This window comes from Tetrao urogallus (assembly GCF_951394365.1).
Source record: "Tetrao urogallus genome assembly, chromosome: 11".
Taxonomy (NCBI): Eukaryota; Metazoa; Chordata; class Aves; order Galliformes; family Phasianidae; genus Tetrao; species Tetrao urogallus.
Genome location: NC_136824.1, coordinates 11,314,714 through 11,341,731, shown reverse-complemented (window position 1 = coordinate 11,341,731; position 27,018 = coordinate 11,314,714). Strand labels below are relative to the sequence as shown.

Here is a 27,018-nt window from a genome sequence, read left to right as displayed (position 1 = left end):
TTGCTTTGGCTACACTTCTGAATACTGTTTTAACAAAAATATCACAGGTAGTGACTGATGCTATAATTTGGTGATCCATACCAAGATGTACTTTTTGGATGTTAGGAAGCGTTCATTAGCTTACATGCCATCTGCTCTCAAAGAGCTATGTTGTTTCGCCTCATTGCTATCACATTCATTCAATGTTTGTTACCAATAATGTTCTATTGATGATGCTCAGTTGATGATTTATGTTTTGCAAGGACGCCAAAGTTTACTTAAGTTGGCTGTGAAACGTTGTTCCAATCTTCCTCTCAGCCTCAGTGTCCAATTGTGCTGAGGGAATAGGAAAGGAACTGGTCTGCCTATTTAGTGCTTACTGAACGTTGTGCTATGCAGCAGTACTCTGTCTTCCTTCACTGCTCTTACTTTATGAGTTCTTCAGGAATAGAATCATCCATTCACTTAAATGTGAAAAGATTTCTTACGCCATTCTTCACAAACTCTGCAAGTTGAGGAAGAGTGGAATTCTTGTTTCCCTTTTTTACCCTTTGGGTACCAACTAATTGCCTAGTGACAGCAAGTATGTGACAAAATATAGTTTTTCAGCATGATAGGTACTACTAAAAACAGAGCCAAGTCAGTAAGCAGACCGTGGACTTGATATTCAGAGATGCTGAGATCTGATGGGTTCATCCAGTCCTTCAGAAAAACAGGGCTCATGTTTCTAAAAGCACCTCCAGTTGCAAACTACTTCCCTGCAAAATGGCTTTAATTGCTTTCCTTTTTTTTTTTTTTTTTTTTAAATAAGAAAGTAATGGTTATTTACACTTGTTATCAGACTACTGACATAGGAATCCAGCTAATGCATGCAAAGTGACAAAATGGTGCACTAAAGAGAACTTTAACACATGCTGAATGAAGCCACTGGGGAGAACAGAGCTCTTTAAAAAGAAAGGCAGTTGTAGGGTCAGAGATGAGTCCATTAGCTCATGACACTGTGCTCCAAGTTAGAGAATACTACACAAAAGAAACAAAAAAAGTCAACAAAAGATATGCTATTAGGATTTTAAAACAAGATCTCTGGATGTGAAATATTAAGATTGATAAAAACTTTAATAGGTAAATTATTTTCAAATATTTTATTTAAAGATCTATGAACTATTTCCTAATAATGCCCTTTACATAGTTGCATCTATAGAAAGCTAGGGAATGAGAGCAAAAAGGTGTAGCATTAAAAGACTTCTCCATCAGAAACGGTAGGCTTATCTACCAAGTAAACCAAACACAAATCAAAGAGAGCGTTACGTAAATATTTACCCTGTCAAATAGAAAGTCGGTGTCAGAAGTTGGTGTTTAGATTTGATTTGCTAGTGTAGGAAAATACAGTATGCAGTCAGTGTACAGAGCACTATAGCTCTCCTTTCCTAAAAAGTTATCAGTACAATGTAAAGGAATTTCTAATGATACCTTCAAAACAACAGACCATAAGTCATTGAGCTGGGACGGGGGAAAGCTACACTAGTTTTCTACATGGTGGGCAGCCACCAGCTTTTTACAGGCTGCCATATATGCGCTTAATTACATCCGCTTCTTCCTTGTCCAGGATGCCCTTGTCCACATATGCATCTGCTTGCTGATCAATGAAATCCCTCAGCTTTGAAAGATCATAATCTGAAAAATAAGAATTAATTTACACAATGTTATACCCATAATATTGCTCCACTTAAGAACAGTGCCATTGCAAAGTCAGTCCCACAAAGGCACTTATCTAACGCAAAGGGAATTCACCACAAGTACAACTTGTGAAGCAGTAAAAAAGAGAACCACCCACACAAAGTCTTCTTCCACCTCTTGGCGGTTTTACTACTCAAGAGTAATAGTCATCTCTTGCTCTTGCTTGTTTGATGGTAAATGCCCAAGTAAGAATATTTTCTGGTTCAGAGCTCTGGTGCTCTAGTGTGCATGTGAAAGCTGGTGTTAAAGCTCTATTATTTTCACAGTTGTCATGGATTCAATCAGAAGTATTACACGGACTGTTTCCAGTAAAATCCTCACTTATTGCAGACACCTGCACCAAATATGGGCTTTTTAGAAAACTCAGGAAATTAACTGCCTGAAACTAAATGGAAACAACATAAATATTTACATCGATACAGAATATACCATCCTGATTTGAAAAGTATTGCAGAGTAGACTTTACGACAGTGTTACTGTCAAAGAAGTCTTAGAGAGTCTGTATGTCAATCTGCAGTACAGCACAGGAAAATTCTTTCTGCTTTTCTGACAGATGGTTGCATCTGTGCAGCATGATTCAACATCTATACATCAAATGTGTTTTCCTATGGTAGAAAACATCCCTGTTTCCCGTGAACAGAATATAAAGCTTCATTTGTTAGAATCATAACTTAGTAGTCTGGAAAACATTGATGTCTTAGGGCTTTATACCAAGTTAAATGAATTAATATCTTTCACAAAACCAGATTCATCCTGAATATTTCAGTATATATTATGTTAGTACTGATTTTGTAATGCAACCCAGTGCATTTCACCGTATAACAATACATGGAAGGACTTGCTTTCAAACTCAGTGTTGTTATCAAAACAGAACATTATTTTTCTGACTTTTTATAGCTAAGTGGCCAAGAACGTGTAGAAGTAGAAAAATATTAAATAAGTGAATTTATGCTTGTGGTCTTTTTAAAAACAGCATAAGGCAATTACAAGTGACTAATTCAGAAAACACATTCAAAGCTCCCCATTGCTTCAGGGATATCTTCTCCATATCTGAGCTAGCAGGAATTGCGCCATTTGCTGTACTGAGGCCAGGATTTCACTTTCACTTTGTTATGGGCTTAAGAAAATTTAACTCATTTGTGACTTCATCTTATCTCAGTAATATGGCATGAAATAGCAATTTAGGAACAAGGTTGTGAGATTTGATCCAGGTTGATAAAATGAGACAGTAAAAAGCACCATAGAATTGTGGAATGGAAATGAATAGAATGACAAATACTGAATTAATATAACATCCAAATTACCCACATTACAATTCCTAGGCTTTTTTTTTTTCTATAGTAGTATTAACAACTCCATCATTAAAGAGATATACGAAGGTTGAATTTCAAATACAATCTGCATGAGATTACAACCATTAAGATACCAAATTCTGGCTAATTTGTGTATTTCATGGCAATTTAATCTGATTATTTTTTTTTAAGTCTGTTAATTTCTAACGCTTATTTACAGGCTATTAATGTGTGCAAGTCATTAGATAAATAACAACAGCTGCAGCATTACACTGAGTTGTTGAAACGGCTACAGTATATAAAGTGAGGTCTTATTTGCACATTCAAATCAAGCCGTTTGCTGTGCATCCTGCAATGAATTGCAGAGTTTACTTTTATTCCCATGGCGACTCTTAGTGTGGTGGAACTCCCTCAGTATTCTGTGAAAAACCCCATCGTGCTATGTGCACGAGTGAGGTGAGTCACAGCTGCGCTCTTTGGAGACAACCACGTAACAGCACACACAGCGGCCCACACCCAGCGCTGGGAGAGATGTTATTTCCACACCAGCGCGGAGCTGCGCTTTAAAGAGCACAGGTTTCACAGGTCAAGCTAGCTCTGGGAGACAGTAAGGACAAACCCAGAGCATCAGAGGGACAGGGTTCTGTTCTGTCTGTATATGCAGACAAACTCTGGACGCAAAAGACAGGCCAAAATTTGGGCCTGTGGCACATTTCTCTTTCACGCAGCCAGGCCACTGAAGATAACTTGATTTCTAATGAGACAACTGATGTTTTCAAACTGGGAAACTGCAAATAAATGTTTCCTAAGGTCATCAGCCATTGAATGAATTCTAACTTCCACTGAAATTCATGTAATGGTCTACTTGCCTGAAAAAAAACTAAACCTCTTTAAATATATGCAGGAAGTAAAACAATCCATGCGTAAAATAGAGAAGCGTGGCTCTTTTAATACATGAATTACTTTGTAAATCATTCTCCTGCCAGCTCCCAGATGGTAGATGGTAGTAGAGAAGTGATTGATGGGCACATAAATAACACCTAATCTTGTAATGAAGGAACACAACAATGCATGCACTGACTGTACTTCCCTTATCATCACTGCAGGAGAACTGAATTAGCATTTTACAAAAATGACAATTATGGAAAAAATACAATAACTATGATGTATGGGAAGACTAAGGAGTGCTTTCTGATTTGGTCATAACTTACACTCACTTTAAGGCTCATTTCCATTGCCAGAGGACAGTAGAGATATTTTAGTGTAGATGAAAATCCATTTACACAGAAAGCCATGCATTCAGCACTAACCCAATGGATCCATTTTCTGGAAGTATTAACATCATTTCCAAGCAGATAAAACGCTATCGATCTGCACAGCCATTTTCAGGCTGCAGCAGCACAAGATGAAAGGAAACTGACGAGCAGTGGTTAGGGGCTGCCCTGTCAGTACGTGTGATACAGAGAAATAATGACGTGTGACTGAGAGCTGATCATTATATTATCATTTTTTTAAAACAGACATATATATTTGAAGTGGCAGGAAATCTTGAGCAAAAAAGCACAACTGTAGTTGTTGCCATTGTGTGGAAATGGTTTTAAGATGGGAAAAAATAACTGTAGCCTTGAAAGAAAAAGTCCCTCCTAGTACAGAGTTTCTGTACAGGAAAATGAATGTGCTGGGCTGTAGGCATGCCCTTGTCTCTGAAATGTGATTTATATACACTATGGCTCACAGAGGGGGAGGCTAGATTACCCAGGGCTAATCTTATCTCAGATCCCCTTCTGCTCAGCTGGCACATGAAGGATTTTTTTCACCAGGCTCCGCTCATACCCGAGGGATGGATCCCTTAGCTAGGAACCGTCACTTACAGAGCGGGTGACAGCAGAAGTCCTGGCAACAGCAGAAAGAGAGGGTAAGAGGCTGGTTTCACAAAGGATCTTGAGGGAAAACATGATATAGATAAATAAAGGCCTATGAAAAATAAGCTAGAAATCCTGCTGCTGTTGGACTCCTCCCTCCAGCTCTCACACAGCCATGTCTCCAAGGAAGAGTCAAATGGTGGAGCAGCTGGTGAGCAGACCCTGTGCAGCTGCTTCAGCCAGTGCTCCCCTTCTACACAGCTTTGCATGTGAGAGACACAAGTCATTAGCTTAGATTTGGGCTGCAATCCAATGTAATACAGTGCTAGTGACATAGGTTTGTATTTTAACTATTTAATTCACAATTATAAATCAAATCTCACTGCTATTTGTGATGGCATGCACAGTGCTAGCCAGATGCACCAAGCTTTTCTAGACATATGCAGGCATTTAAACAGATGTTTATCTCCTGTACAAAGTCATAATTAAAAGATATGTTGAACTAACAAATGAAACGATGTAATTAACGTACTGTTGGCTGGTGACAGGTAGACAGCAGTATCTATCTGGGTGGTATGTGAATACCTTCCAGAGTAGTCACTGTACTTTTTGTGGGCAATGGCAGTTCAAGACAGTTTCCAAGAGTTTGCCTTAGTCTGCTATTTTCATTTATTGATATAAATAATACAGGTCATGTTATGAGTTAACTCGTAAGGTAACCCACTATCACTGCAGCAGACATGCAGTTTTATGTTACTATTATTTAACTGGTAATACAATGCTAAGTTATACAATTTAAGTTATATGTTTTGCAATGTACACGCTACATTTTACTTCATACCTTCTTTGTTACCTTGTTTGTTGTGCTTTTTTAGCCATTCTATGTTCTTCTTGATTGCTTCCAAATATGCCTCAGCTTTTCCTAGAGGAAAGGATAAGAGAAGTTAAGCACTTACTTCAATGATTGATGCACCCTGTTTAACTGAGTGAAGGTGGTTACAGCAAAGGCAGATTAAAACTATTCTTAGTTTCTGTTTAAAAGCTGTGTCCTGTCAACCTTAGTCACTGAGAATTCCCGCAGACGCTACGGGGTTTTATCTGGCCAAAATTAGTCACTAACAAACGTAGAATCAGGTCTTTTTTTTTCCTATCTCTATGCATAAGTTTTGGCGGCATCCCCAGCTATCATGTATGAGAATTGTAGGCAAGCTTTATCTTTTGGATCATAACAACTGTTCAGCAAAAATGAAGCTGTTAAGACAGTAGGGGTTGATTTAATAAGACTGAAAGCATTGGCTGTCTCTTGTATACAAAGTGTCAGAAATCTTCATTCATCAGTATTAACAGCATATCAGGGATATAACACTGTGAATGTTTTGGAAAGACAAGCTGAAATACAGCTACTTACACCTGCTGAGAGAAGGGAAGCACTAAAAGCATTAAAATGATCATAAGTCCTTTTTATAGCCAAAATTTTAAAGTATGGCTATTTTTGGACCAGAAAGCGCACACGATAGAATTAGTTCCAGGATTACCTAATAAAGCCCCTAAGGAAATATTCCAGCTAATGGATTTTGAATTCTTAACTTGGCTGGAGCTGCATTGATGTAATGCTCTAACATTCGTCAGGGAAAAAAACCTACTGTGATTAACCTGTAGAAAGTTACACCGTTAGTAACGGGGTACAGTACCAGATAGACTGCAAAATTTGAGCTGAGAGTGCAGAGCTAGTTTTATAGAAGTTATTCTATGAAAGAGCATAGAATATTGCATGAGACAAAGAACCAAATATTGATTTAACTTCAATGTCTAAAAAGGCTGGATTTTTTTTTTTCTGAAGGTAAAATAAAATAACCTGAACCAAACTGCACAGATAAATCTTCGATAGACAAGGTAAACATGTTATTTATCACTTCCCATGGGTACTGAGACAATTTCTCTTTACTGTGAAACTGGACAGCCACCTTCAGATATTTTTCTCTTCTGCTCATCTTCACCACTGTCAGAAAAAATGTTTTCTACCATCCGTGACTGGCTAATAATTTGTAAGTTTACACTGCCCATGGGGTGGAACCATGCAATGTGGACAATAATCTGTAGCCTTGAGAACTGTGATTCGTCACTGAACAACTTGCAGTGGAAACATGCAAACCATGAAAGGAGCAGTTCAAAGCAGGTTACACTGCTCTTTTGTTTTTAAACAAAAATAAATCTTGATGCTGGATACTTAGCAATAAGAACCCACTGAAAGGCCTCTGCCCTAACATACACAGCTCTTTCACAAGTTCAGCCTGACAAATCTCCTCTCTGTACTTCCCTTCTTAAGGAAGCCCTCCAAGTCTGGTCAATAAGTTTCTCATGAAGGTTTTTGAGTACATAAGCAAGAGCTTACTCTGTAGGTGCATCCAGACTATGGAACCCACCCTGTCAAAAGATACGGCTGAGTTTGAAGCTACACTCTGTACTTGCCAAACTAATTTCTCCAACTTCACCTTCCCTCAGTAAGCCCTTCATCCACACACAGACATAGAATGAACGACCTCTTTTCTTATAAGCTTACACACAAACCACTTCTAAAGATTATTTCTACTACATACTGAGAGAGACACAAAAAAAAGCATGTAGGTATTTGAGAGCTGTGCTGGATGCCACAGAAACTGAATATATTTTTAATGGAAAAGTAATACCAAAGATAAGAAAAGATTCCAATCACTTCAGGCACGTATAGCAAAAACAATGGCTATTTTGTACCTCTGGGCTCTTCACTGTTTCCTGCTGGGTTTTGTTCTTCATTTTTTGTGGAATCCTTTGAGATTTCATATTCCTTCTCCATTTTAGCTGCTTCTTCCTTCGTACTGTCTGCTTCTTCACTACTCTTGTCTAAGAAAACAAAAATAAGATTAATTTTGTATCCTACATTCCAAAAGCATTTCTACATTATGTCAGTATGATCTCTAGGAAGTAAAACATTATGACTGGTGATTGAGGAATAAATCTATTGGACACCGTCTCAAATCAGTTTCTAAAGATCAAATCTACCCCATCCCTCCAGAATGTCTGTGTCTGCTCTTAAAAAAGCAGCTGAATACAGGCAATTAAAATACAATAATATGTAGTTCATGAGGGCACATTCTTTGTGAATGAATGAAAAAAAAAGAAAATTTGTCATTCACCAGATCCAAAGTTGACAAAGAATTTTTTTTTACCTGACTCTTTAAAAGCATCGTATGGCTTGTTTTTGTATATGAGTAACATTTGGACTTCACTGAAGAAAAGGGAGTTCATGTGAATGTACTTCCCAAAGTGAACAATTAAGCAAAAACTCTTCTCTTCTTGTCTTTTAGACATCAACACTGTGGCTACAGGCCCTTGAGAGACAATATCTCTAATTAACAGTCTATATTCTGATGTAATTTACCAGTTTTTAATTGAATGGATTAAACAATGTGTTGTTAAACAGCAATTTTTCAGGAGAGAAAATTGTAGAATTAGTACCTGCTGGTTGCTTTGGTTTGCTTTTAGTGGAAGGATTCTCGAGTTTCTTCTTTGTCTGCACAGCTATCATTGTATCTAAGTTTTCTAGAAATGGAGGCAAAAGGAAACCAAACTCCAGTCATTTTTCATCAGATATGATACAGAAACTATACTATGTTCTCTACTACACCAGTTTGAATGGTGAGTAGAACTCCGTAAGAACAGTCTTCATTCTGTTCTCTGATGAATTAATGCAGAGCTGACACTAAATCTTGATTAATATTTAGCGAGGAAAAGTACTAAACCATGACAATAGGAGTACCAAATATGGCCAGTATGCATAAATAGAGTAAAAGTGTGGATATGAGTTACTTTTTAAATCACATCAGTCACAAAATGGATATAGCAATGTCTGTTAGCAATTTACTCAGGTAAAAGCAACGAAAGGGCTTAGCACCCAGACTGTGAAATATGTAGCTCATCCTGCTAGCATAATATTCTCCTATTCTCCCATACTGCATCTCTAATAAAAGGTTTAAAATGATATTTAGATTAAATAAATGCTTAAACTGAACTGATTTTCAGACTTCCCAAGGTCAAGCATTTAAGTGAAAACCCAGTGGATGGCAGTGGCCACATCCAAAATTTAGCAAATCTAAAAACCTAAAATCACCTAAAATCTAGCAAATATTTTTCTATGCTAGTTTTAGGGCTGAACTCAAGTAAAAGCGCTTTTCCATCAACATGTATTTTTCAGATACAATAATCAAATGCCTATGCAACACAATAAATATCCACAGTATGGATAACCTCACAACCTGTCATATTTTCTCAGTCAATATTCCCTTTATGTAAGTGGCTGAAGTATTCAGTATTAGATGTGGTAACAGAATAGATATTACAGGGGTAGTAAATATTTTAGATTGCCTTAGGTATTGGGCCAACCATTTTATCCATCAGCTAGAAATGGGTTTTTCTATCAGAGATTGCTCAGCACTGAAATGTAAGGATTTGTTTCCTCAGTAAGTACAGTTCTCATGGCAGCTCACCATGAGCAATTCTGCCTGGCATTTGATGAGAAGCAACATAATCCTGTCTGCCTGCATCATCTGTTTTGTTGTTTACATAAAACTGAAATGTAAGCAGTTTTTGCAGGCAAGCTGCCCAATTGCAACCTGTCAATTCTACATCACATTGGATTGGTGGTGGTTTTCTTTGTTTGTTTGTTTTTTTGTGTGTGTGCATGTGAAAACTATTTTGATCTGATTTGTGACCTTGTCTTATGACCTAAGCAGGTCTGGGCAGGGTTACAAACTGCCTCAGACACGGTGATAAAGAGAAAAAACAAACTGGTGTTATAGTGGTGGCACTGATGCCTTACTATCACTGGATCCAGAACTTATTGTGAAGGCTGTAAACATTTCTTTCAGCTGAACTTAAGATTCTGTTTATCAACTTGAATCAGTACCATACTAATATTCTGGCAGGAATATAAAGATTTCTCTGTTGCAAAAAGCACAGCTTTTAGGGTAAGATTACATAGCTAAGAACATTGTGCTTCATTAAAACATCTTAATGAAAGCAGAACATTAACCTGGTATTCATCTTGTAAATATATTCACTAAAAAGCCCTTTCTAAATCCAAATGAATACATTATTCTCCACTAATTCACACAACTGCATAAATGTCCAGCAAAATCTATCAAATCAGGCAAAATCTAGTAAATTAGGCTTACAAGTAGATGTTAAAATATGAAGGAGTATTCAAATGTTTAAAATGGCACACATATGTAAGCACACTGATTTGTGAATGCCTGTCAGGCTCTGTCCCCAGGGTAGTCACATTTGGGTGCTGATGCATTAAACCTGTGTTAGCAGGAAAAAAAGAACCACTTTCCACAACTAAAGTCACAGCGAGGCTCTACTACAAGAAGGATTTATAACCCACTTACATGTCTTCAAATATCTGCATAATGATAGTTTGATGATTGATGGACTATGGTGTCCACATCCAAGAGGTACTTCTGAAGGGAATGGGATTCATTTGATTACTCCTACAGACCCCACCAGAAATTCTACAGTTTCCCTGTGCTTTTTGATCTGGCTAACAATCTTCTTTTAGTTCAACATATGACTGCTAATATACAGGACTGTCTTGTCACGTACAGTAAGATGGCAATACGCATTGTGTTCCAGCCACATCCCTTGAACAGCTACATCTGTGTATGAAGTGTAATACAGCACTAATTGTCCAAGCTTTGTAACTGAAGCTGGACTGAATATGATAACAAAAGTATTATATTTACAAAGTTTCATGTTAACAGCAAAGGTATGGGCAGATTTATATGAACAGCCTTTTAATGAGGACTACATTTTACAGGAGAAATATTGAAGCTGTCCTACCAGCTGGATGGCACGCCAACCTCAATCTCAAGATCTCACAAGCAGCTGTATTTCCTGTGTAACAGCGTTCTCTCTGTAAGCCTGTTCATGTTTATGGAGATTTACATATATAATTAAGAAAATTTTACCAGATAATCCCAATTTTTCTTGAAGAGGATGTATTCCTATTTTTCCCCTTTAGAATTAGTGTCTTTTACAGCTGGTATTGCTCCAAAATGTGTTTGTACTTATCATATGGGGCTCGGCCATGGCTGAACAGTGTTTGCTCTCAGTTCCACTAATGGTGTGAGTCATCTTCTGAGCCAAGATGTGCCTGGCCAGCAGCTAAGCAACTGAATGCAGTGTCTGGAGGCCTAACAGGAACCGACTGATTAATTTTCTGGTATCATCTCCGTAGCAACGTAATTTTTACAGAGTAAAAGTTCAGAAAGGTAATGACCTTTCTATAGAGCCAGCCACTTACTTGAGATGGCACTAATTAAAACAACAGAACAATAACAACGGAGCTAATGGAAGCAAACTACGTCAGTAAATAGGTCACGGCTGCGGCGGCTGGCTTTCTGAGGAGCAGATCATCTCATCACTGGAACCAGACAGCAGCAGTCAGAAGATCTGGTTTCCGCCTCACCTCCCTTTCTGCCTGCTGCTTTGATCTCAAGTGACTCACTCAAGCATCCATTTTTCACGAGGGCTCCTATTTTGGGGAGGCACCGTGAGGCAGCTGAGGCCCAGTTTCTGGAGGCACTGCATGCCGACTGATCTCGGCTGAATCTGAAAATGCAAATACTCAGCGCTTTCAAAGCTCTGTGCTGAAGCTTTTCAAGTGGGGGATCCAAAAAATCTGGATCACATAAAAACAGAACGCTTAACTTTACTTTTACTCTGGGAGAATGTACTGTGACAACACCCTTCAAACCTGTTGAAAAAGATACTTTATGGAAAAAAAATAGTACAAATTAAATGACTTTTTTCCTCATTAGAGAGACAGAAATTGATGCACTAGTTTCTGAGTATTACCATTTGAGTATTTAATGGAATTGGTAATGGAACACTGACACAGACTCCTCTCTGCAGACAGATTCATGGTGTTTTCTGGACTACTGGTAATTTTCCAGCAGAGACTTTTTATCTGCATAATTTTCTTGTGCCCAGGAGGCAGTTTCACATTCTATCCTTGTCAAACTGACTGATGCTGAGACTTCAAGTCATTAGACTTGCACAGAAAGACCTGTTAAAAGGCTGTATTTATTAAAGGGCCAAAAAGGATGGCGGTGGAACCCAAGATCAATCTTAACGATAGCTACAAAATGAGTTTACTTGATGAGTTCACACACTGCAGCAGCTTCAGATGGAAAGCTTTGTGCTGATGACTGCTTATATATGAGATGCACATATTTCAGGCATCAATTCTGTCTCCTACAGTATGTGATCCTTGAGAGTCTGCCTTTTTTCAGCAGTGACGAAACTCAGGATATCAGTGTCTGCTTCTGACTGTTCCATGGCAAATAGCATACCAGCTTAATTCTGAGGCCAAATTCCCCTTTTACCATATGTGAGTGTTGGTACTGTCAATATCCGGCGGATTACCACTACTGTAGCAAAAAGCAATCCAACCTTCAATCATCTCCTGTCTTAATCCATCTCATGCCTAGTCAGAAAATAGGGGAGTTGCTGCACTGGATGAGGCCTACGGTTCATTTGATCAATATATTTTCATATGCCATGATGGCTCCTTACAGAATTGCTAAGAAGCACAGAAAGACAATCATATATCAAACCCTATAAATTTGTCTTGCAAACCTCCTGTTCTTTTCCAGCTTCATGCCTTACATGTCAAGATACGGCATTTTCATCTTGAATCCTTCCGTTTGACTGATTTGTCACAATGGTGTGCCTTAAGGAACAACATGCCAGATGACAATCCTCAGGTAACAGCATCACTTGTAAATGGATTACAGGAAGATGGTTGGAGTGATTAGAAATAAAACAGCAGCAGTATCACTTGAAAATCAGATGAAAGGCAATTTAAACAATGAAGCACAATATAGATAGGGATGTTTTGAAGTAAACAAAGCTCTGGCCAAGTCTTCTTAATTGTCCTCATTTATTTCCCTACTTTACAGACCATTTCTCAGATTTCTCTCTTCAGGATTCTAGAGACATTTCCTTTACGCTGCTTCAGGTCTCCTAGAGCTCTGTGGTACAGTCCTTCCTTAATCCTTTCCCCATCTGAGATTGCCACGAGACCTGTGCACCCTCCTTAAATGCTTTGATGTCACGCACTTTATAAACTTCATGGCTTGTGACTACAGCAGCTCACAGATGTCTGCATTGCAGGAGTGGGCTGGAGTTTAATTTCGAGAGTTCAGTGGCAACTTATTCACCATACACAAATATAATCATCTCAAATCATAACTTAAGGTCTCAATGATCAGCTGTCAAAGAGATAGTAAATGCAGAAATTAATTTTTAAAATGTAGATATTAAATACAGTAAGAAAAAAACCAAAGCTTCAACCTCTTTTCTTTAGAAACTGGGTGATACACTTACTTATCAACAGACATCACCAGGAAACCATGATTTCTAACAAAGCTGGAGAAGAACAGAGGATACAGTAAAGGGAAACAAAAGAAGCTGCAAAATATTCCCAGGAACTAATTGCAGATTTAAAGTGTGAGTATTGATTAAGAAAAGAAATGAACCATAATATACTATTTTTGGTTTGCAGACTTTTACACATGATTTGATAGTCATGCAATGCAGTGGGAGAAAAAAAAATCAGTAATATTAAAACTACTGAATATCCCTCAAAAAAGTGGCTGAGAAAATTTATATCCCTTGGATATTGGAAAGTCTCTGCTATCATGTATGTTGTCCTGCTTAAGTAATGCCCACAGTAACTTACTATAGTGACTAGTGGTCCCATCTATTAGTAACTCTGAGGTTAGCAGACTTTGCATATCATAGATGTCCTTTTTTTTTTTTCTATGCAGTCTGAATGAGGGAAAACAGGAGATGACCAAAACAACAGGGGCCAGAAAATCGTTCATGCTTTTGTGCAAATGCAGCAGTAGCACAGGAAAGATATGGATGAGGCATGGGATGAAGCTACAGAAAGAAAAGCTTTACAGCTGGAACGGTGTCTGTGGTCAACGTACTTGCTAGATTCCAGTCTTTTCAGAGACCTTTGCACACTCTTTCTACATTCATCTTGGGTTCAACTATTCACATATACTTTATATTACCACTGCTGCTGCTCAGTATTTGGCCCACTGCCCTCACCTGAGGTGCCCCTGATTTCTGTTTCTCAAATATGTGATGTCCTTGATTTTTCTAGGAACAGTACAGTGTGCTGAAATCACACAGTACAGTGTGCTGTCACTTCAGTGCGTCACAAAATAAATAGCAGAGAAAAGAGCTACCTGAAATTAAACGACTCCCACTAGTAGTTGTGTATGGGTAATCATATGATAAAGTCATACTGGGCAAGGAAAACCACCAAAGGGAAATTCAGATAAAGACAATAAATTAGGGGTTTAAATGCTTATAAAGAAAGCTTACGGTATGAACAAAGGTCTTTGATAAAAACGATATTACAAAAAAAGGAAGAAAAAAAAGGAAGAAAGTATGATTATGCATGGACCTGCACTTCATCTTCCATGTCAAATTGAAGGAAAGAACAGAAATTCCACCTGACACTGTCCATATATCAAGTGCACCCTCTGGCACTGGACTAGCCACACCTTCTTTCACCCCTTTCAAAATCACACACTCTGTATCAGGAAGCATTTGCTTTTGGAGACTGAGTAGGGGAGGCATGATGCCACAGATCTGCTCTTTGCCTCATACTCTTGGCTCAGTGCCTGATCTTGCCCAATTAAACAAATATCAGGATCAGACCTTTGGCCTGGAGCATCTGTGCTGATGAGAACTCCAGGGATTAGTCACAGTATTGAAATGAATACTCCCATCTCCCAGGAAAAGTCCAGAATGTGTCTGCTGTGCACTGCTCTACGCTGGAGAAACTGAGGAGCTGTGCCTTTCTCAGAGATGAAGCTGTGAAAGGTACCAGGCATGAATGTGAGACAGAACACCTATTCCATGCGCCTCAGCACAGAGGGGCAGGGGCATGTTAAATCAACATGGGGACTGTCTGTCTCTTCTATTTCCCTTAGAATTTTGTCACGCAGCCTCAGCCTGGCTGAAAGGGAGTATGCCTATGGAAAAATATCCCAACAGTATCTTTAAAAAAGGACCAAACTAATGAGTGCATGTATACCCAGGCAACAGCTCACCACTGAGCCTTCTCTCTGGCACTAGTGTGTCCTCTTCATTGTACTCTTCTTTTCAATTGCCCATGGAAAAATGGGTAGAAGAGGTAAACAGAGACATCTGTCCACGTCCATTTCTAACCAACACAATCTCCTACTCAGTGGTGGGGGAGAGAATGGCTCCTGACAGTGAATCAGAGCTCAGGGGAGGCAGACAAGAGGTGGCTTTGGTCTAGGGAAGGAGGCGGCTGTGACTCAAACACTGCGTACTGATGAGCTGCAGCACTTCCCAACCTAATTAAAGGGGATTTTGCTCCCAAACCAGTTTGCTGTGGTCCATGTGGTGCACACTGGCTACACTAAGCTAAACAAGGAGGTAAGAAGTGGGATCTCCCCTCAGAGACAGCAAATTTTCAGAATGCTTAAACTTAATTTCCTTCCCACAATATTTTTCAGTTGTAGATTTAGAAATTGGAAAAAAATCCAACCCAAAATGGCCAACATCAATCATAAGATGCAATAAAATATTCATTATATACAATATCACGGTGAAGCCTCAACATGCCTGTGAGACCATAAAGTACCAAGGGCAACAGTTTGTGCTACATGCACTAGTAAGTAAATGAGAACTCCACACAAGAATAAAAGGTTGCACACAGCTGATTTACATTTCTAGGGTAACAGTTCATTGGGTAATAAAACTTTCAATTGGAATGGGGTGGCAGTGGATAAACTTGCAGCAAACCTTGTAAGCAGTGTACAGCAGCACAATGTAATCACTGTACTGTGTAAAAAGAATTCATACATACCCACTGGTGCCTCTTAAGAATCTGTCTGTCATGTCTGAAAGACGTACTTTTGTTTTGATTTACCAGGGTCTAATATTGCCTACAATAGTTCTAAAGTTCACTCACTATTTTGGTCTGATCAGTGGGAGATGATTTACAGATGTATCTAAACAAATTGGCAGAAAACATTTGTTTCTGTTTCAAAGCTGACAACAATGTTATTAACATTAGTGTATTACAAAACTAGTTTACTTGATGCATTTAGAATAAATGGAGCTTTTACTAGGAGGGTAGTGGACTGATACAACTTCATTTTTAAAATCAGCCACAAAACAGCCTGGCATGAAGGAAAACTCAGCACACAAAGTTCCTCTTCTCTCTGCAGTGTAGATGGAGCATTTCATTAACACTTATCTGTCCGGGTATAATTCTGACAGGAAAGCTAGGAGTGAAGCTCCACCATGACACTAGTACAGAGTACAAAAACAAAGGAAAGTGCCATATTATTCACAAACTAATATTCTAACAGTGTAAGTATGCTTGCAGTGCATTTCTTACTCTGCTCTACTGAAATCCAAGAGAGTTTTCCTATTGGCTTGAGCAGCATTGCCTTTTCCCTCAAGGCACTCAGCACCATGAAGGATATAGATCTTCTCAGTTCTGCACGGGAAATTCAGCATCAGCCATTTATACAAAAGTAACAGCATGAACACCATAAATAGTGAAATAATTTATGCTATCAGTCAACTTCCCTGAGAGCTTCTTGCTGCTTTCTGCTGGTCATTATGTGGAGAGATTTCACCTCTTTCAGTCCATTCACTCCCTGCACCCTTGCCAACAACAATCATTGTTTCAGTAACTGACATCCTCTCAACCTGTGCAGCAATATCCTGTCCATCCAGCAGGTTGGGGCAAACTAGAAGGATTCAGCTGCTTGGGCAGTGTTTTCTCGATGCTGAGAAGCAGCCCAAGCATAAATAAATTGATTGGGTGTAATCTACAGGCTACCGGTGTAACTGTGATCCCATGTCATATGACCTTATAACTTCAGAACCAACTGTGTTTGTCCGCTTTTATTAATGCAAAAAGACTGTGAAGCAGATTTCAATCTTCAGAGGGAAGACAGGCTTTCTAGAAAGATTTATGAAACCCTCTGAATAGAGTAAAAACGTATCATGGGGCTTTCATTCCACAGACTTTGCTCCCAGTATATCAAAATATATCACCCAAACTTAAGAAAGTGATAGAAGGCATCAGCATTATGCCATCAGCAGGGCAGTTAACAAATGTGTGATGCAATTTGGCTGCATGTACAGTTTTGTCTGTTTGTTACAGTCTCTCTTTAATACTCCCAGAGCTATACTTTCTGAATACATGCTGTAAAAGACAAGTAGTATTTTTTCTCATTTCATATAAATTAATACTTTGGTTTCTGCTCTTTGGCTATATTTAGCATTTGGAAAGCTTTTAAATATGTATTACATGATACTGAGTGTGTATATTAAAACATCAGCTTCCTTTCCCTTACATTTGTATGAGTGCTTGCGTGTTTTTCTTGTGAACCACATTGCAGCTAGAGCCTTTGTAACTTGAAGCTAAACCTAGTAACATCATTCACTGCAGCAGCAAAATATTTTCCCTGTAGAGTAGGATACAATGATGATGACATAATGCTGTGGTTCCCAAATCTCAAGCCAGCTGTTACTAGTATATGCATTCAAATTCACTGTCCTCGTGTAAAAGGAACAAAAGCCTGGGACTTGATATATAATTCTGGGACTGAGCTTATGCATGGCTTCACCCATAGAGTGAGGAAATGTAATTCAGACAGTTTCCTACTGGAATGTAACTGAGAGTGTACTTCCACTCGCCCAGAAACAGTAGTTATTTTCTGCCAAGTAACATGGGATCTGCTAACTAATTTCGGACTGAAGGAGCAAATAACAGCTGCCAACTTTTGGTAATTACTTATTCTCCCTGTCAGATATTCATACTAATTCTTTCATCTGCTGCAGATGAACATAGCAGAGCATCACTCCCATAACCTAGACTGCACTGAGCAACACAGTACGTATACAAGTACTACTAGGTGTATTATATTGGGAATTGTAGATAAATAAGGGTAATAAAATGCTGAAATGCCTGCAGATCCTGCAAGAAGCTAAATTCCTTCTGTGTTTTCTTCTCATGAATATTTGAGAATATTAACTCAATAAATGAAGGTCAAAGTCATTTCTCAACATCAAGTTGAAAGCAAAGAATACCACAGAAGCAACTTGAGACCTACGAGAAAGCTTTTTCCTCTACAGTAAGTTGCTTTGATGGAGTACAAAATCCACCTCTCCTTAAATCACTAATTTGCAAGCCAGCATCTGTCTACATCAGTTGATAGCCTTGCTTTAAATCCAGACTAAGTCAGATCTCTCAAATTCTTAAACTAATCCCCACCTTCTGTATTATGTTATCGCAGCAATTTGATTCCACCGTTACAGTATTCATTTACCCAGAGCAAAGCTAAAGTGAATAAATATCCTGAATTTTAGCAGGCAAAAATACTTCCCCAGTGTAATGCCATTATCCTGATACATCAGGAATGAATTTAACCGACTAAAGTCTTGCACAACACTATCAGTGAAAGCAATATCTACTCAAGTTATGTTGTCTTCCTTTGTAGATTGACGTCACTTGTAATCAAGCATTTAATTATGTGCCACTTTCCTTAAGCATACAGGTAGGCAGAGAAATAAAGAAATGAACTGCAGAATAAAATGTCCAAATCTTTCAAAATTCAAGGACTTCTCAAAAAAATGAAGAGAAACTTGAATTCTTTAGAGGGGAGATACATCCTTGCATTGAACGTGAATCATGAATCACTGCATATGTTGCAGCCAATTGCTAATCAATCCATACAGTTAGAGTAACATCAAACAATCCTGCATCTGCAACCATCCATATGAAACAAGCCTACAGAAGTCATGAAAGATCATTGCCAGTCCTACTGCTGTGACAGGCTGATTTATTAAGCTTTGAAATTGCCTTGATGTAAACAAAAAATTTATCAGGCTAACCCAGAACAGGAATACCTTAGAAAAATAAAAGGGTTGTACAGAGCTTATGCAGATGTGCCCTTCTTCTGTAGCTCTGCTTCTTTGACTAGAAAGGCTACCAACAGTCACTATAGGCATTTGTAGAAGCCAGAAAGAGAGGTTGGTGAGAAAAAAAAACAATGAAAAAACAAACCACAGGCTATTCCAAAATGTATCTTTAGGAAATTACAACAATTCTATAAAGTCTGCTTAACCACAGACCCTATCAGATCCAGGAAAGCTCCTCCTATGCCAAGATGCTTTCCACACATGGAGGGAGTTTTACTTGGTACAATCTGGTCAATTATTTAGAAGTAGAGCTTTAACATTTTAAATGAATAAGTCTGAAACAACAATCATAAGAGCAAGGAAGATGACAATATAACGATTGTTGGTAGAATAAGAACATAGCATTAATAACGCTGCTGCAAAAAGTATGTACTCTCACCCAGATAGGAAACTCCTTCTTCTGGTGTGATTGTTCCATATTTAACCATCATCTTCACAAAATCAATCAGGGTTTTCATGATGGTTATTAAAGTCTCTTTCTCTTTTGTCTCTGTCTCTGCATGAGGGGATAAAGCAGAAGTAGTTCAGAAAGCAGGTGGGCAGATAAAAGCTACTTAGACTGGTCTGGCTCTGTATCACAAACAGTTCAGAGATCTTTTGGTTCACTAGCAAACATCTCAAATGACAGTGCACAAGATCATGACTAAGGTACTGGGAAAACAGGTAATATTACATGTTTGGGAAGACTGTGACTTCAGAATAGGACATAAACAACTTTTTACATGATAAAAATTGATGTTTGTTGAACATACTATTTCTGACTATCCTCCTGATCATAGATTCTTAGCTTTCTGTTTCTACTGCATCTGTTGAGCAACATTACTGCCATTTCTGCATTAGCAGCATAACACTCTCCCAACACATTGTTATACAAGCAGCTTCTGCATCTTAGGTTGTCACTGAAAGATCCAACAGAGCCAGGCGCTCTGTTAGACAGAGATAGTCAGAAACATACTCTCAGACTTGGCAGAGGACCAATTTCATTGGAGAGCTACTGAACAGGTCTTCATATTGGTCTCTGCAATTCAACACAAGTCTGTAGGTTGCAACTGAATCTCCTCACCTCCAGCTTGTTAAAAGTTGGCATGTGAATAGGATAAAGCAGGAGACAAGGCAGAGATGTGTAGTCAGTGGAACCCAGTTCTGTTTGCTTGATAACCTTTTAAACTCAACATGCCTTTCTGCTTTGTGAATAGAAAAAGGGGAAGGAAAAGCATGCAAAACTACTAAGGGAAAATAAAAAGAACAAGGAGAATATGAGGTTTCTAGACTGGATTTCAGCAAAATATGCCTTTGGGTTTTTCATTCTACTTCTCCATTCAAGCGTTTTTAGGGACAGTCTCAGGAAAGACTACTGACTGTGCCGAAGGTATGCTGGCTAAGAGAGTAAGGGCTGGTGTGTGGTGGAGCATGCTGACAAAGCGACTGTGGCAGAGTGCCACAATCTTGCCTGCACTAATTGGAAGGCAATAATGCCTAGCACCGGAATATGAAGAGACATGCAGAGCTTTCATCGCAATAAACATCAAACCTGTGGTTTGTGAAAAGGCTGGGAGGCTCAGACTTATTTACTGGTAGCATGACTGCAAGAATTCTACCCTGACTTGCTTGTATTTCTGTTGGCATAGAAGACAAGGGCATTACGGGAAAGATCAAAGGAGAAGACAGTTTTCCAGTTTTTCATCATGCCATTACAAGAATTGAAAGAGTTTAGGATTCCTGAATCGCATGTCTCAAGACAGGATGGAATACACAGGTATCTTGTCATGCAGTTTGAGTACTATTGCTCCTGATGTTTTGCCATACAAAACGAGTTTCTGGTATGTAACTTAGAGAACATTCTTAATAATGTGGTCTCTTGCAACTAGGGGAGTCGTGGATAATACAGGGTAGAAGTACAGGAGAAAACAGGAAATCTAAGCGTTCCAATGGGATGATAATAGTGGGGCGGCAAAGTCTTTAGCTACAGCAGATGAGAATGAGCTCAAATACAGCTGTCACAGATGCAGAAATGAAGGAAAAGACCTGCTTATCTTAGGTAGGCAGGGATTTCCAGCAAGAGAGGCTCTTGCTTCTAACGACAACCCTTAAATGTGGTGCGGGAAGGGGTGAATCCTGGCTGCACCCCTTCCAGTCATTCAGGTGCACTGAATTGCATGCACCTGAGTTCCCCTGGGTTGGCTCTTCTTTTCCACCAGGGGTTCAATCATTGGATCAAACTGTTTACGTAGCATTTCCACTACACTCAGTTTCCTAGTTTTTCCCCAGATATGACTGTAAACACATGACAAACTCACCTGAGTTAAGACTTTTTAATAGTGCATAGAAGTTTGGAAAGTACTGGAGGTCTTCAAAATCATCTTCAGAAGGCAGCTCATTTCTTCTCTCCAAGATATTGGATGATGACCATGTGTTATCCAGGGTATCATCAATTTCCCCATTGATGAAACTATCCTGATCAGATTTGCTTGATGTCTCCACAACACACATAAAAATAAATAAATCTGTAAGCACATTGCTTTAAGTGATAGAGTTAATGGAGTAATGAATAGCATCATAATTATATACTGACGTTTCCCAGGTGAAAATGAGATTTTTTTCCTCAAACTTATTTCAATTTGGGATTCGGCTTTACAATTCAATGTAATTCACTATTTGTTTTTGTCTCATATTATTTCTTTCTGAACATTCCGCTATTTATCGGCTAAAGCAAAGCAGTCTGTTGGACAATTTGTATTGTTTGGTGAGCGAGTCCATATTATTAGCTAAGTAATTACCAATTTTTCCTGTTGCTTTTCCTTTGAATCACTGTCTGCTCTGCTTGGAGGGTAATCAAAATCTTCAGGCTCATTCTCACGATCCTTTGCTTCATTTGCAATTAGCTGTTGTAAAACCTCTGCCACTTCATCTTCCAGAGTATAGGCCTGACTCTCCGTGATCTGTTAAAACATTTGTGCAGAGCACTTATAGAGCATTGCAGTTTTCTTAGAATTAAGGTCAACACGAAACCCGAACTTTTAAAACAAGTTGCCTTGAATCTGTTTGTTTCAAAGCTGAGCATAGCCAAATTAGGTGTAATAACTTCTCTGTTGTACATGTATGTATACATACATGCAATATAAAGGCATGGGCATATGCCTATATATAAACGTATCTATATGTATGCATACACAAACACATATCGAATATATGTGCATACATACAAACTCCTACCTACACATACAGCCTCCAAGAGGAAAACGTAACCCTATAGGAGTTAGAGCAGTGGAGTCCAGCTTGAAGAACTGCCTGTTTAGTATACCAAAGTATATACGTACAGAGCTCTGCAACTGAGTATGTATTTTTGAATAACAACAACAGAATATGGTAATATAGAAAGGAAAAATGCAAATAGCTTTCTAGGTCATCTTCAAAACGTTTTTTTTTCTGTGCTTTGTAACAGCTGTCACTTGAAAGACAACATTTTAATGTAGCTGTCCCTACATGCCTTCCTTTGTAATCAATAATCAGCAATAGCTGATTGCAGAATCTCATGCAGAAAGTATAAGAAAATATAAGTAGATTAAAATATAAGGATTTCATATCACAGTGGCTAAAACCATACAGACATCCAGAAATTAAAGTCAAAGTTAGCCTTGGTACAAATCAGCAACAATGAGAAATGTACCCTCAGCTAATCAGCATGGTCACATGTCCACTGATTGAAATAATTAGTAGGTGGGCAGGAATGAGCTCAGACCTTTCTCCATAAATATCCAAAAGTAACAGAAAATAATGAGAAGAGATATTTTACAAGGAAAACATTAGGGTGGATATGGGAGGAGTAGAACTGGTGTTTTCACCTCATCAGAAACATTCTGCAGTTTGGCATATTGTGTTGCAAAGCCAACCCAAGAATATCAGTGATGTTGCAGACATAAACTGATGTGCCCAAATAGTCAAAGAGCTTGCCTTGAGTCTAAACCTCATTAGTTTTCTCTCAGGTTCACAGGACACAGAGTTTGTGCCAACTGTTTTTTCAAAAGAGCACCAAAGCATCCCACAAGACAGCTACGTGAAACATGAACAAGACACTTACAAGCCCCAGATTGAGAAGTTTGGAAACGATCTTGTCAAACACTCCTCTATCGTTTTCCTCATAAATCCTTGTAGCAATTTTTTGAACAATGTCTTCAGCAGTCAAGGGAGTGCCATCTAATTGATGAAGGCCATCTGGATCATCTAAAAGGATTACAGTTTAACTGTGTGCTAACTGTCCTAACTCATTTGGATTAGACTTCTTTCAAAAATGTTTCCCTGTATTTTTTTTTCCTTCTTCAGAACAAAGCCATGTTCATTAAAACGCATTAGGAATACTCTTTGCTACACACTTTGCAATGCATTACATCAGTATTAAAGAAATGTTCAGTTCTATTTAGTACAGCTGGAAAGTACCTTTAAGACTGGCTCTTTTGAAAGAGCACAGAAAAAAGTCAGGAACAAACCATAAGAAAATTTGTAAGAATGAGAGAATACTGTTCACCCATAGATACCAAATAATATGCATAATAAGCAGCATATTACAGTCTTATTTGATTTAAGCAAGTTAAATTTTAATCATTTAATCATTACTTATGGAAAATAATATCATCATGACCACTGAGAAAGTGAATGCGATGAGTAAGCTTTGACCTGTGATTAACACACCTTGATATAATTAAAAACACTTGAACTAAACGCTTCTCCCAACTCTCAGAGGACTCACTTAAACTACAAGTTAATTATCTACTCCTATAGTAAAGGCACATTTCTTTGGCCTTCCCTAGCTGCTTTTAGCTATGTTGAGGAGAATCATTTAGCAGACTTAACATTTGTAATGAGTGTATACAGTTTAGCTCTATATAACAGTGGTTTTCCCTTTCAAACCAGAATAATTATATTTTCATTTAAAAATACGTCCCATTTTCCCCCCCATCAGATCTAAAGCTCTAAAAAATTTAATGTGAATTACATTTGGATTTGGAAGACTGTAATAATCAACAGTAGCAATTCTTTTGTATTGGGTTTCAAAGCTAAATTGCAATATGACAAGCTTCTACAACTGGAAATAACTGCAATTTCACTGCTGCAATGAATAGAACTTATAGTTAGTGATGAACACAATACCTCTGACTGTAATCAGTTTGCAAGAGAAATCTAACCAAAAAATTACTTAAAGATTTACAGAATACCTTGGAATTTATAATCCAGCCCACTTTTAGTAGAGTCGTAGTCATCCACGAGCCTGCGGTTCTTGGTGGAGTCTGCATCATCAATGGCCAATTGCTGTTCGTACAAAGAGCTTCTAATTGACTCCCTCTCTTTTTCATTCCTCTCTCTTTCTGCTACTGACTTTAGCAGGTTCAAGTCATCAACAAAGGAATAATTCCTGAACTCTGGCTTATTTTCTGGAAAATACATACAACATGGAATCTTATACCTCTTTGAATACCATTATGAAGAACAACAAAGGATAGAGAGGTGTTTTACCTGTGGGAGCTATCTTCCTATTCTTGTCTGCCTCGGCTTCAGCAATCTGATATTGAAAAAAAAAAAATAAATTAAAAAGCAGGCAGAAGGAGTCAAATAGACTAAAATGTATGATATCTTACTTTATCAATAGCAGCCAAAGCCTTAATGCCTGATCTTCATTCTTACTATGAATTTGGCTTAATGCATTGTACACATTTAAGCTCTCGGCATTTCTTAGCAGTACCAACACAGCCCCTGACTAGAATCAGATAAAGCAAGAGACTGCACAGACTTTCAACTTTAGGGCAAATACCAGTCATGTTTTCCATTTTTAACCCAAGCTCTGAGTGTGCTCCCCTAGCATTTGAACACCAGGGAGTTCCTCACATGTGAGCTGTTGGAGCTGATGACCTGCTTTTTATATATATACGTATATATTATTATTTCTTAAAATTCTCAAAAATTATTGAAAATCTAATTTGTACCTAAAATACAGCAGTGTTTACTGATGAATCTACTTGTTTGTCATTTGCTAAGCCAGCAGGATATTCATGCATATTTCATCTGAGTGCTCAAAAGGTTATGAGAATACAAAGAACATAAAACAATTAGAATATTTTTAATATTACATACCTGTTCCTCCAAAGGTCTTTCTACACTTAATTGCCTGTTGTGCATAGCTTTATCTAGAATAAACAAGTATATTCAGTTACATGATGCACATGAATACAAGGAGGCAGCACAGTTTTTTCTTGATTTCTACTTTTCTCACATGAAACCTGGTATGTTAAATACGATGCCAACTGCAAGTTCTCATAAAAATGTCTTGGAGAGCAAGAATAATAAAAGTCAAACATTTAAAGAAAGCATAATTGATTGGGGCAGAGGGAGAGGTTCTGAAAATGAGGTAACAGAAACACAGTAACCCCCTTCTGATGAGAAAACATAAGGAAACTGGGGGAGGAACGCAGTAAGAGATTGACTAAAATAGCAATAATCGGATTGGCACAAGCAAGAGCTTAGAAATCTGATAATCCAGAGCGTCGGGAGGACGGCGAGCGAGAGCTGGGCACAGCCGCGAGCAGAGCGCCTCAACTCCACGCCGCTCCACCTCTCTCCCCGCTTCGGTATCACACCGCAACTCCAGCGACACACTGCTTTGCGCCTCCAAAGATATTCCTTAGGATCTAACCGCTTTTAGACAGGCGAGGGGAAAGTTTCTGCTTTCCTCCACCGATACCCCGCAAAACTTTCCTCATCTCGGAGACAACGGGTTCGCAAAGAGGCTTACCTCTGCCCGCGGGCTTCGGGAAGCCGTGCGCCCGGCTCGCCAACAGCGACAGCACCTGCAGCGTGACCGCCAGCTTGAGGAGCATCCTGCAGCCGCCCAGCCCCGGGGCCAGCCCGGCTGGGGTCCCGCCCGCACCGCACCGCACCGCACCGCACCGCACCGCACCGCGCCGCACCGCACCGCCCAGCCCCGGCAGCCGCTCAGCGCCGCGGAGCCGCCGCTCTCCGGGCGCTGTCCAGCGCCGCGGTGCTGAAGCCGCAGGAGCCGCTCCGGCAGAACTCAGCCCCGCTTTCTCCTCGCCCCGCGCCCGCGGAAATGGTGGAGGCCGCCCCGCAGCCCGCCCGGCCGGGGGAGGAGACGGGGGAGGGCTGCGCCGGCGGAGCATGCGCGGCCCGCAACGCGCTTGGGGGGCGGCAGCCGCAGTCACTGGCTGCCCCTGCCCGCTGCTGGCGCGGGGTTGGAGGCCTCCGAGTGGGGCGGCGTGCCGAACACCGGGGTACGCGAGCCAGAGAATGGGGTGGGGTGGGGTGGCCTGCCCTGCCCGCCTTTTGAACAGTTGAAGGCTTCGGAACAGGCCACCGGCAAACCCGATCAGCTGGGCCACAGAGATGGGGAGGTTTTGATGTGTCAAACGGGAAATGCTGAGCTGCAAAGCATGAAAGGTAAACCTGGTCCTGTGCTGAAGGACAAGGAATCACATACATACCAACCCTTTCCAAGGGCTCAGCGGCAGAGAAAACGCACAGCCATCAATGAATCTTCACTACAAAGACAACATCAGAAGTTTAAATGTAGCACATCTAGTTCTGTCAAATTTAAAATTAAAAAAACAGATGGCAATAAGCACATAGGCTAATTCTGAACATTTCCATAAATGAAAATGTATCCCTCTGAGGCACAGAGGAGCAGCAAATCCCCAGAGACCTGGGGAAGACATTTTCCCATTTCACAGAACAAAGGATCACAGCGATGCTTTTTAGAACTGCAGGATCTGCTTCCAGCATGGAAGATAAACAACGGCAGTCTTCCTTTAAAAAAGATCTTTTCACTTTGTAGTCATAAAGGGGTCAGCTGAAAACATTTTAACTGAGGAATCTCAGAGTACCACAGTACTTAGTGCAGTGACTGCTAAAAAATAGCTAAAACTGGCTATGAGAAGACATGAAGGGGATCAGTGCACATATAACTGGAATCCAAGACCATTCAGTCTCTTATGATATTATCATAGTGTAAGCTGGGAAAAACAATGGTTAGGAGAATGACCAGTAGTTGTACA

At 39.4% G+C, this 27,018-nt stretch overlaps 1 protein-coding gene across 2 annotated transcripts; it reads right to left on the bottom strand.

The window, feature by feature from the left end:
- Positions 1–1,534: 1,534 nt before the first annotated feature.
- Positions 1,535–25,995, bottom strand: SCG3 (secretogranin III; the record flags this gene model as incomplete). Of its 2 annotated transcripts, none has more annotated exons than XM_079541105.1 (12): positions 1,535–1,653; positions 5,712–5,792; positions 7,622–7,750; positions 8,366–8,449; positions 19,341–19,457; positions 21,259–21,436; positions 21,739–21,900; positions 23,040–23,182; positions 24,172–24,387; positions 24,470–24,515; positions 25,085–25,137; positions 25,743–25,995. In XM_079541105.1, 12 exons carry the CDS (start codon positions 25,825–25,827, stop codon positions 1,535–1,537), a joined length of 1,413 nt encoding a protein of 470 aa, XP_079397231.1. The 2 variants fall into 2 exon arrangements, with proteins under 2 accessions (XP_079397231.1, XP_079397230.1); XM_079541104.1 differs by having other exon boundaries at positions 5,724–5,792; positions 25,743–25,827.
- Between the last annotated feature and the right edge of the window lie 1,023 nt (positions 25,996–27,018).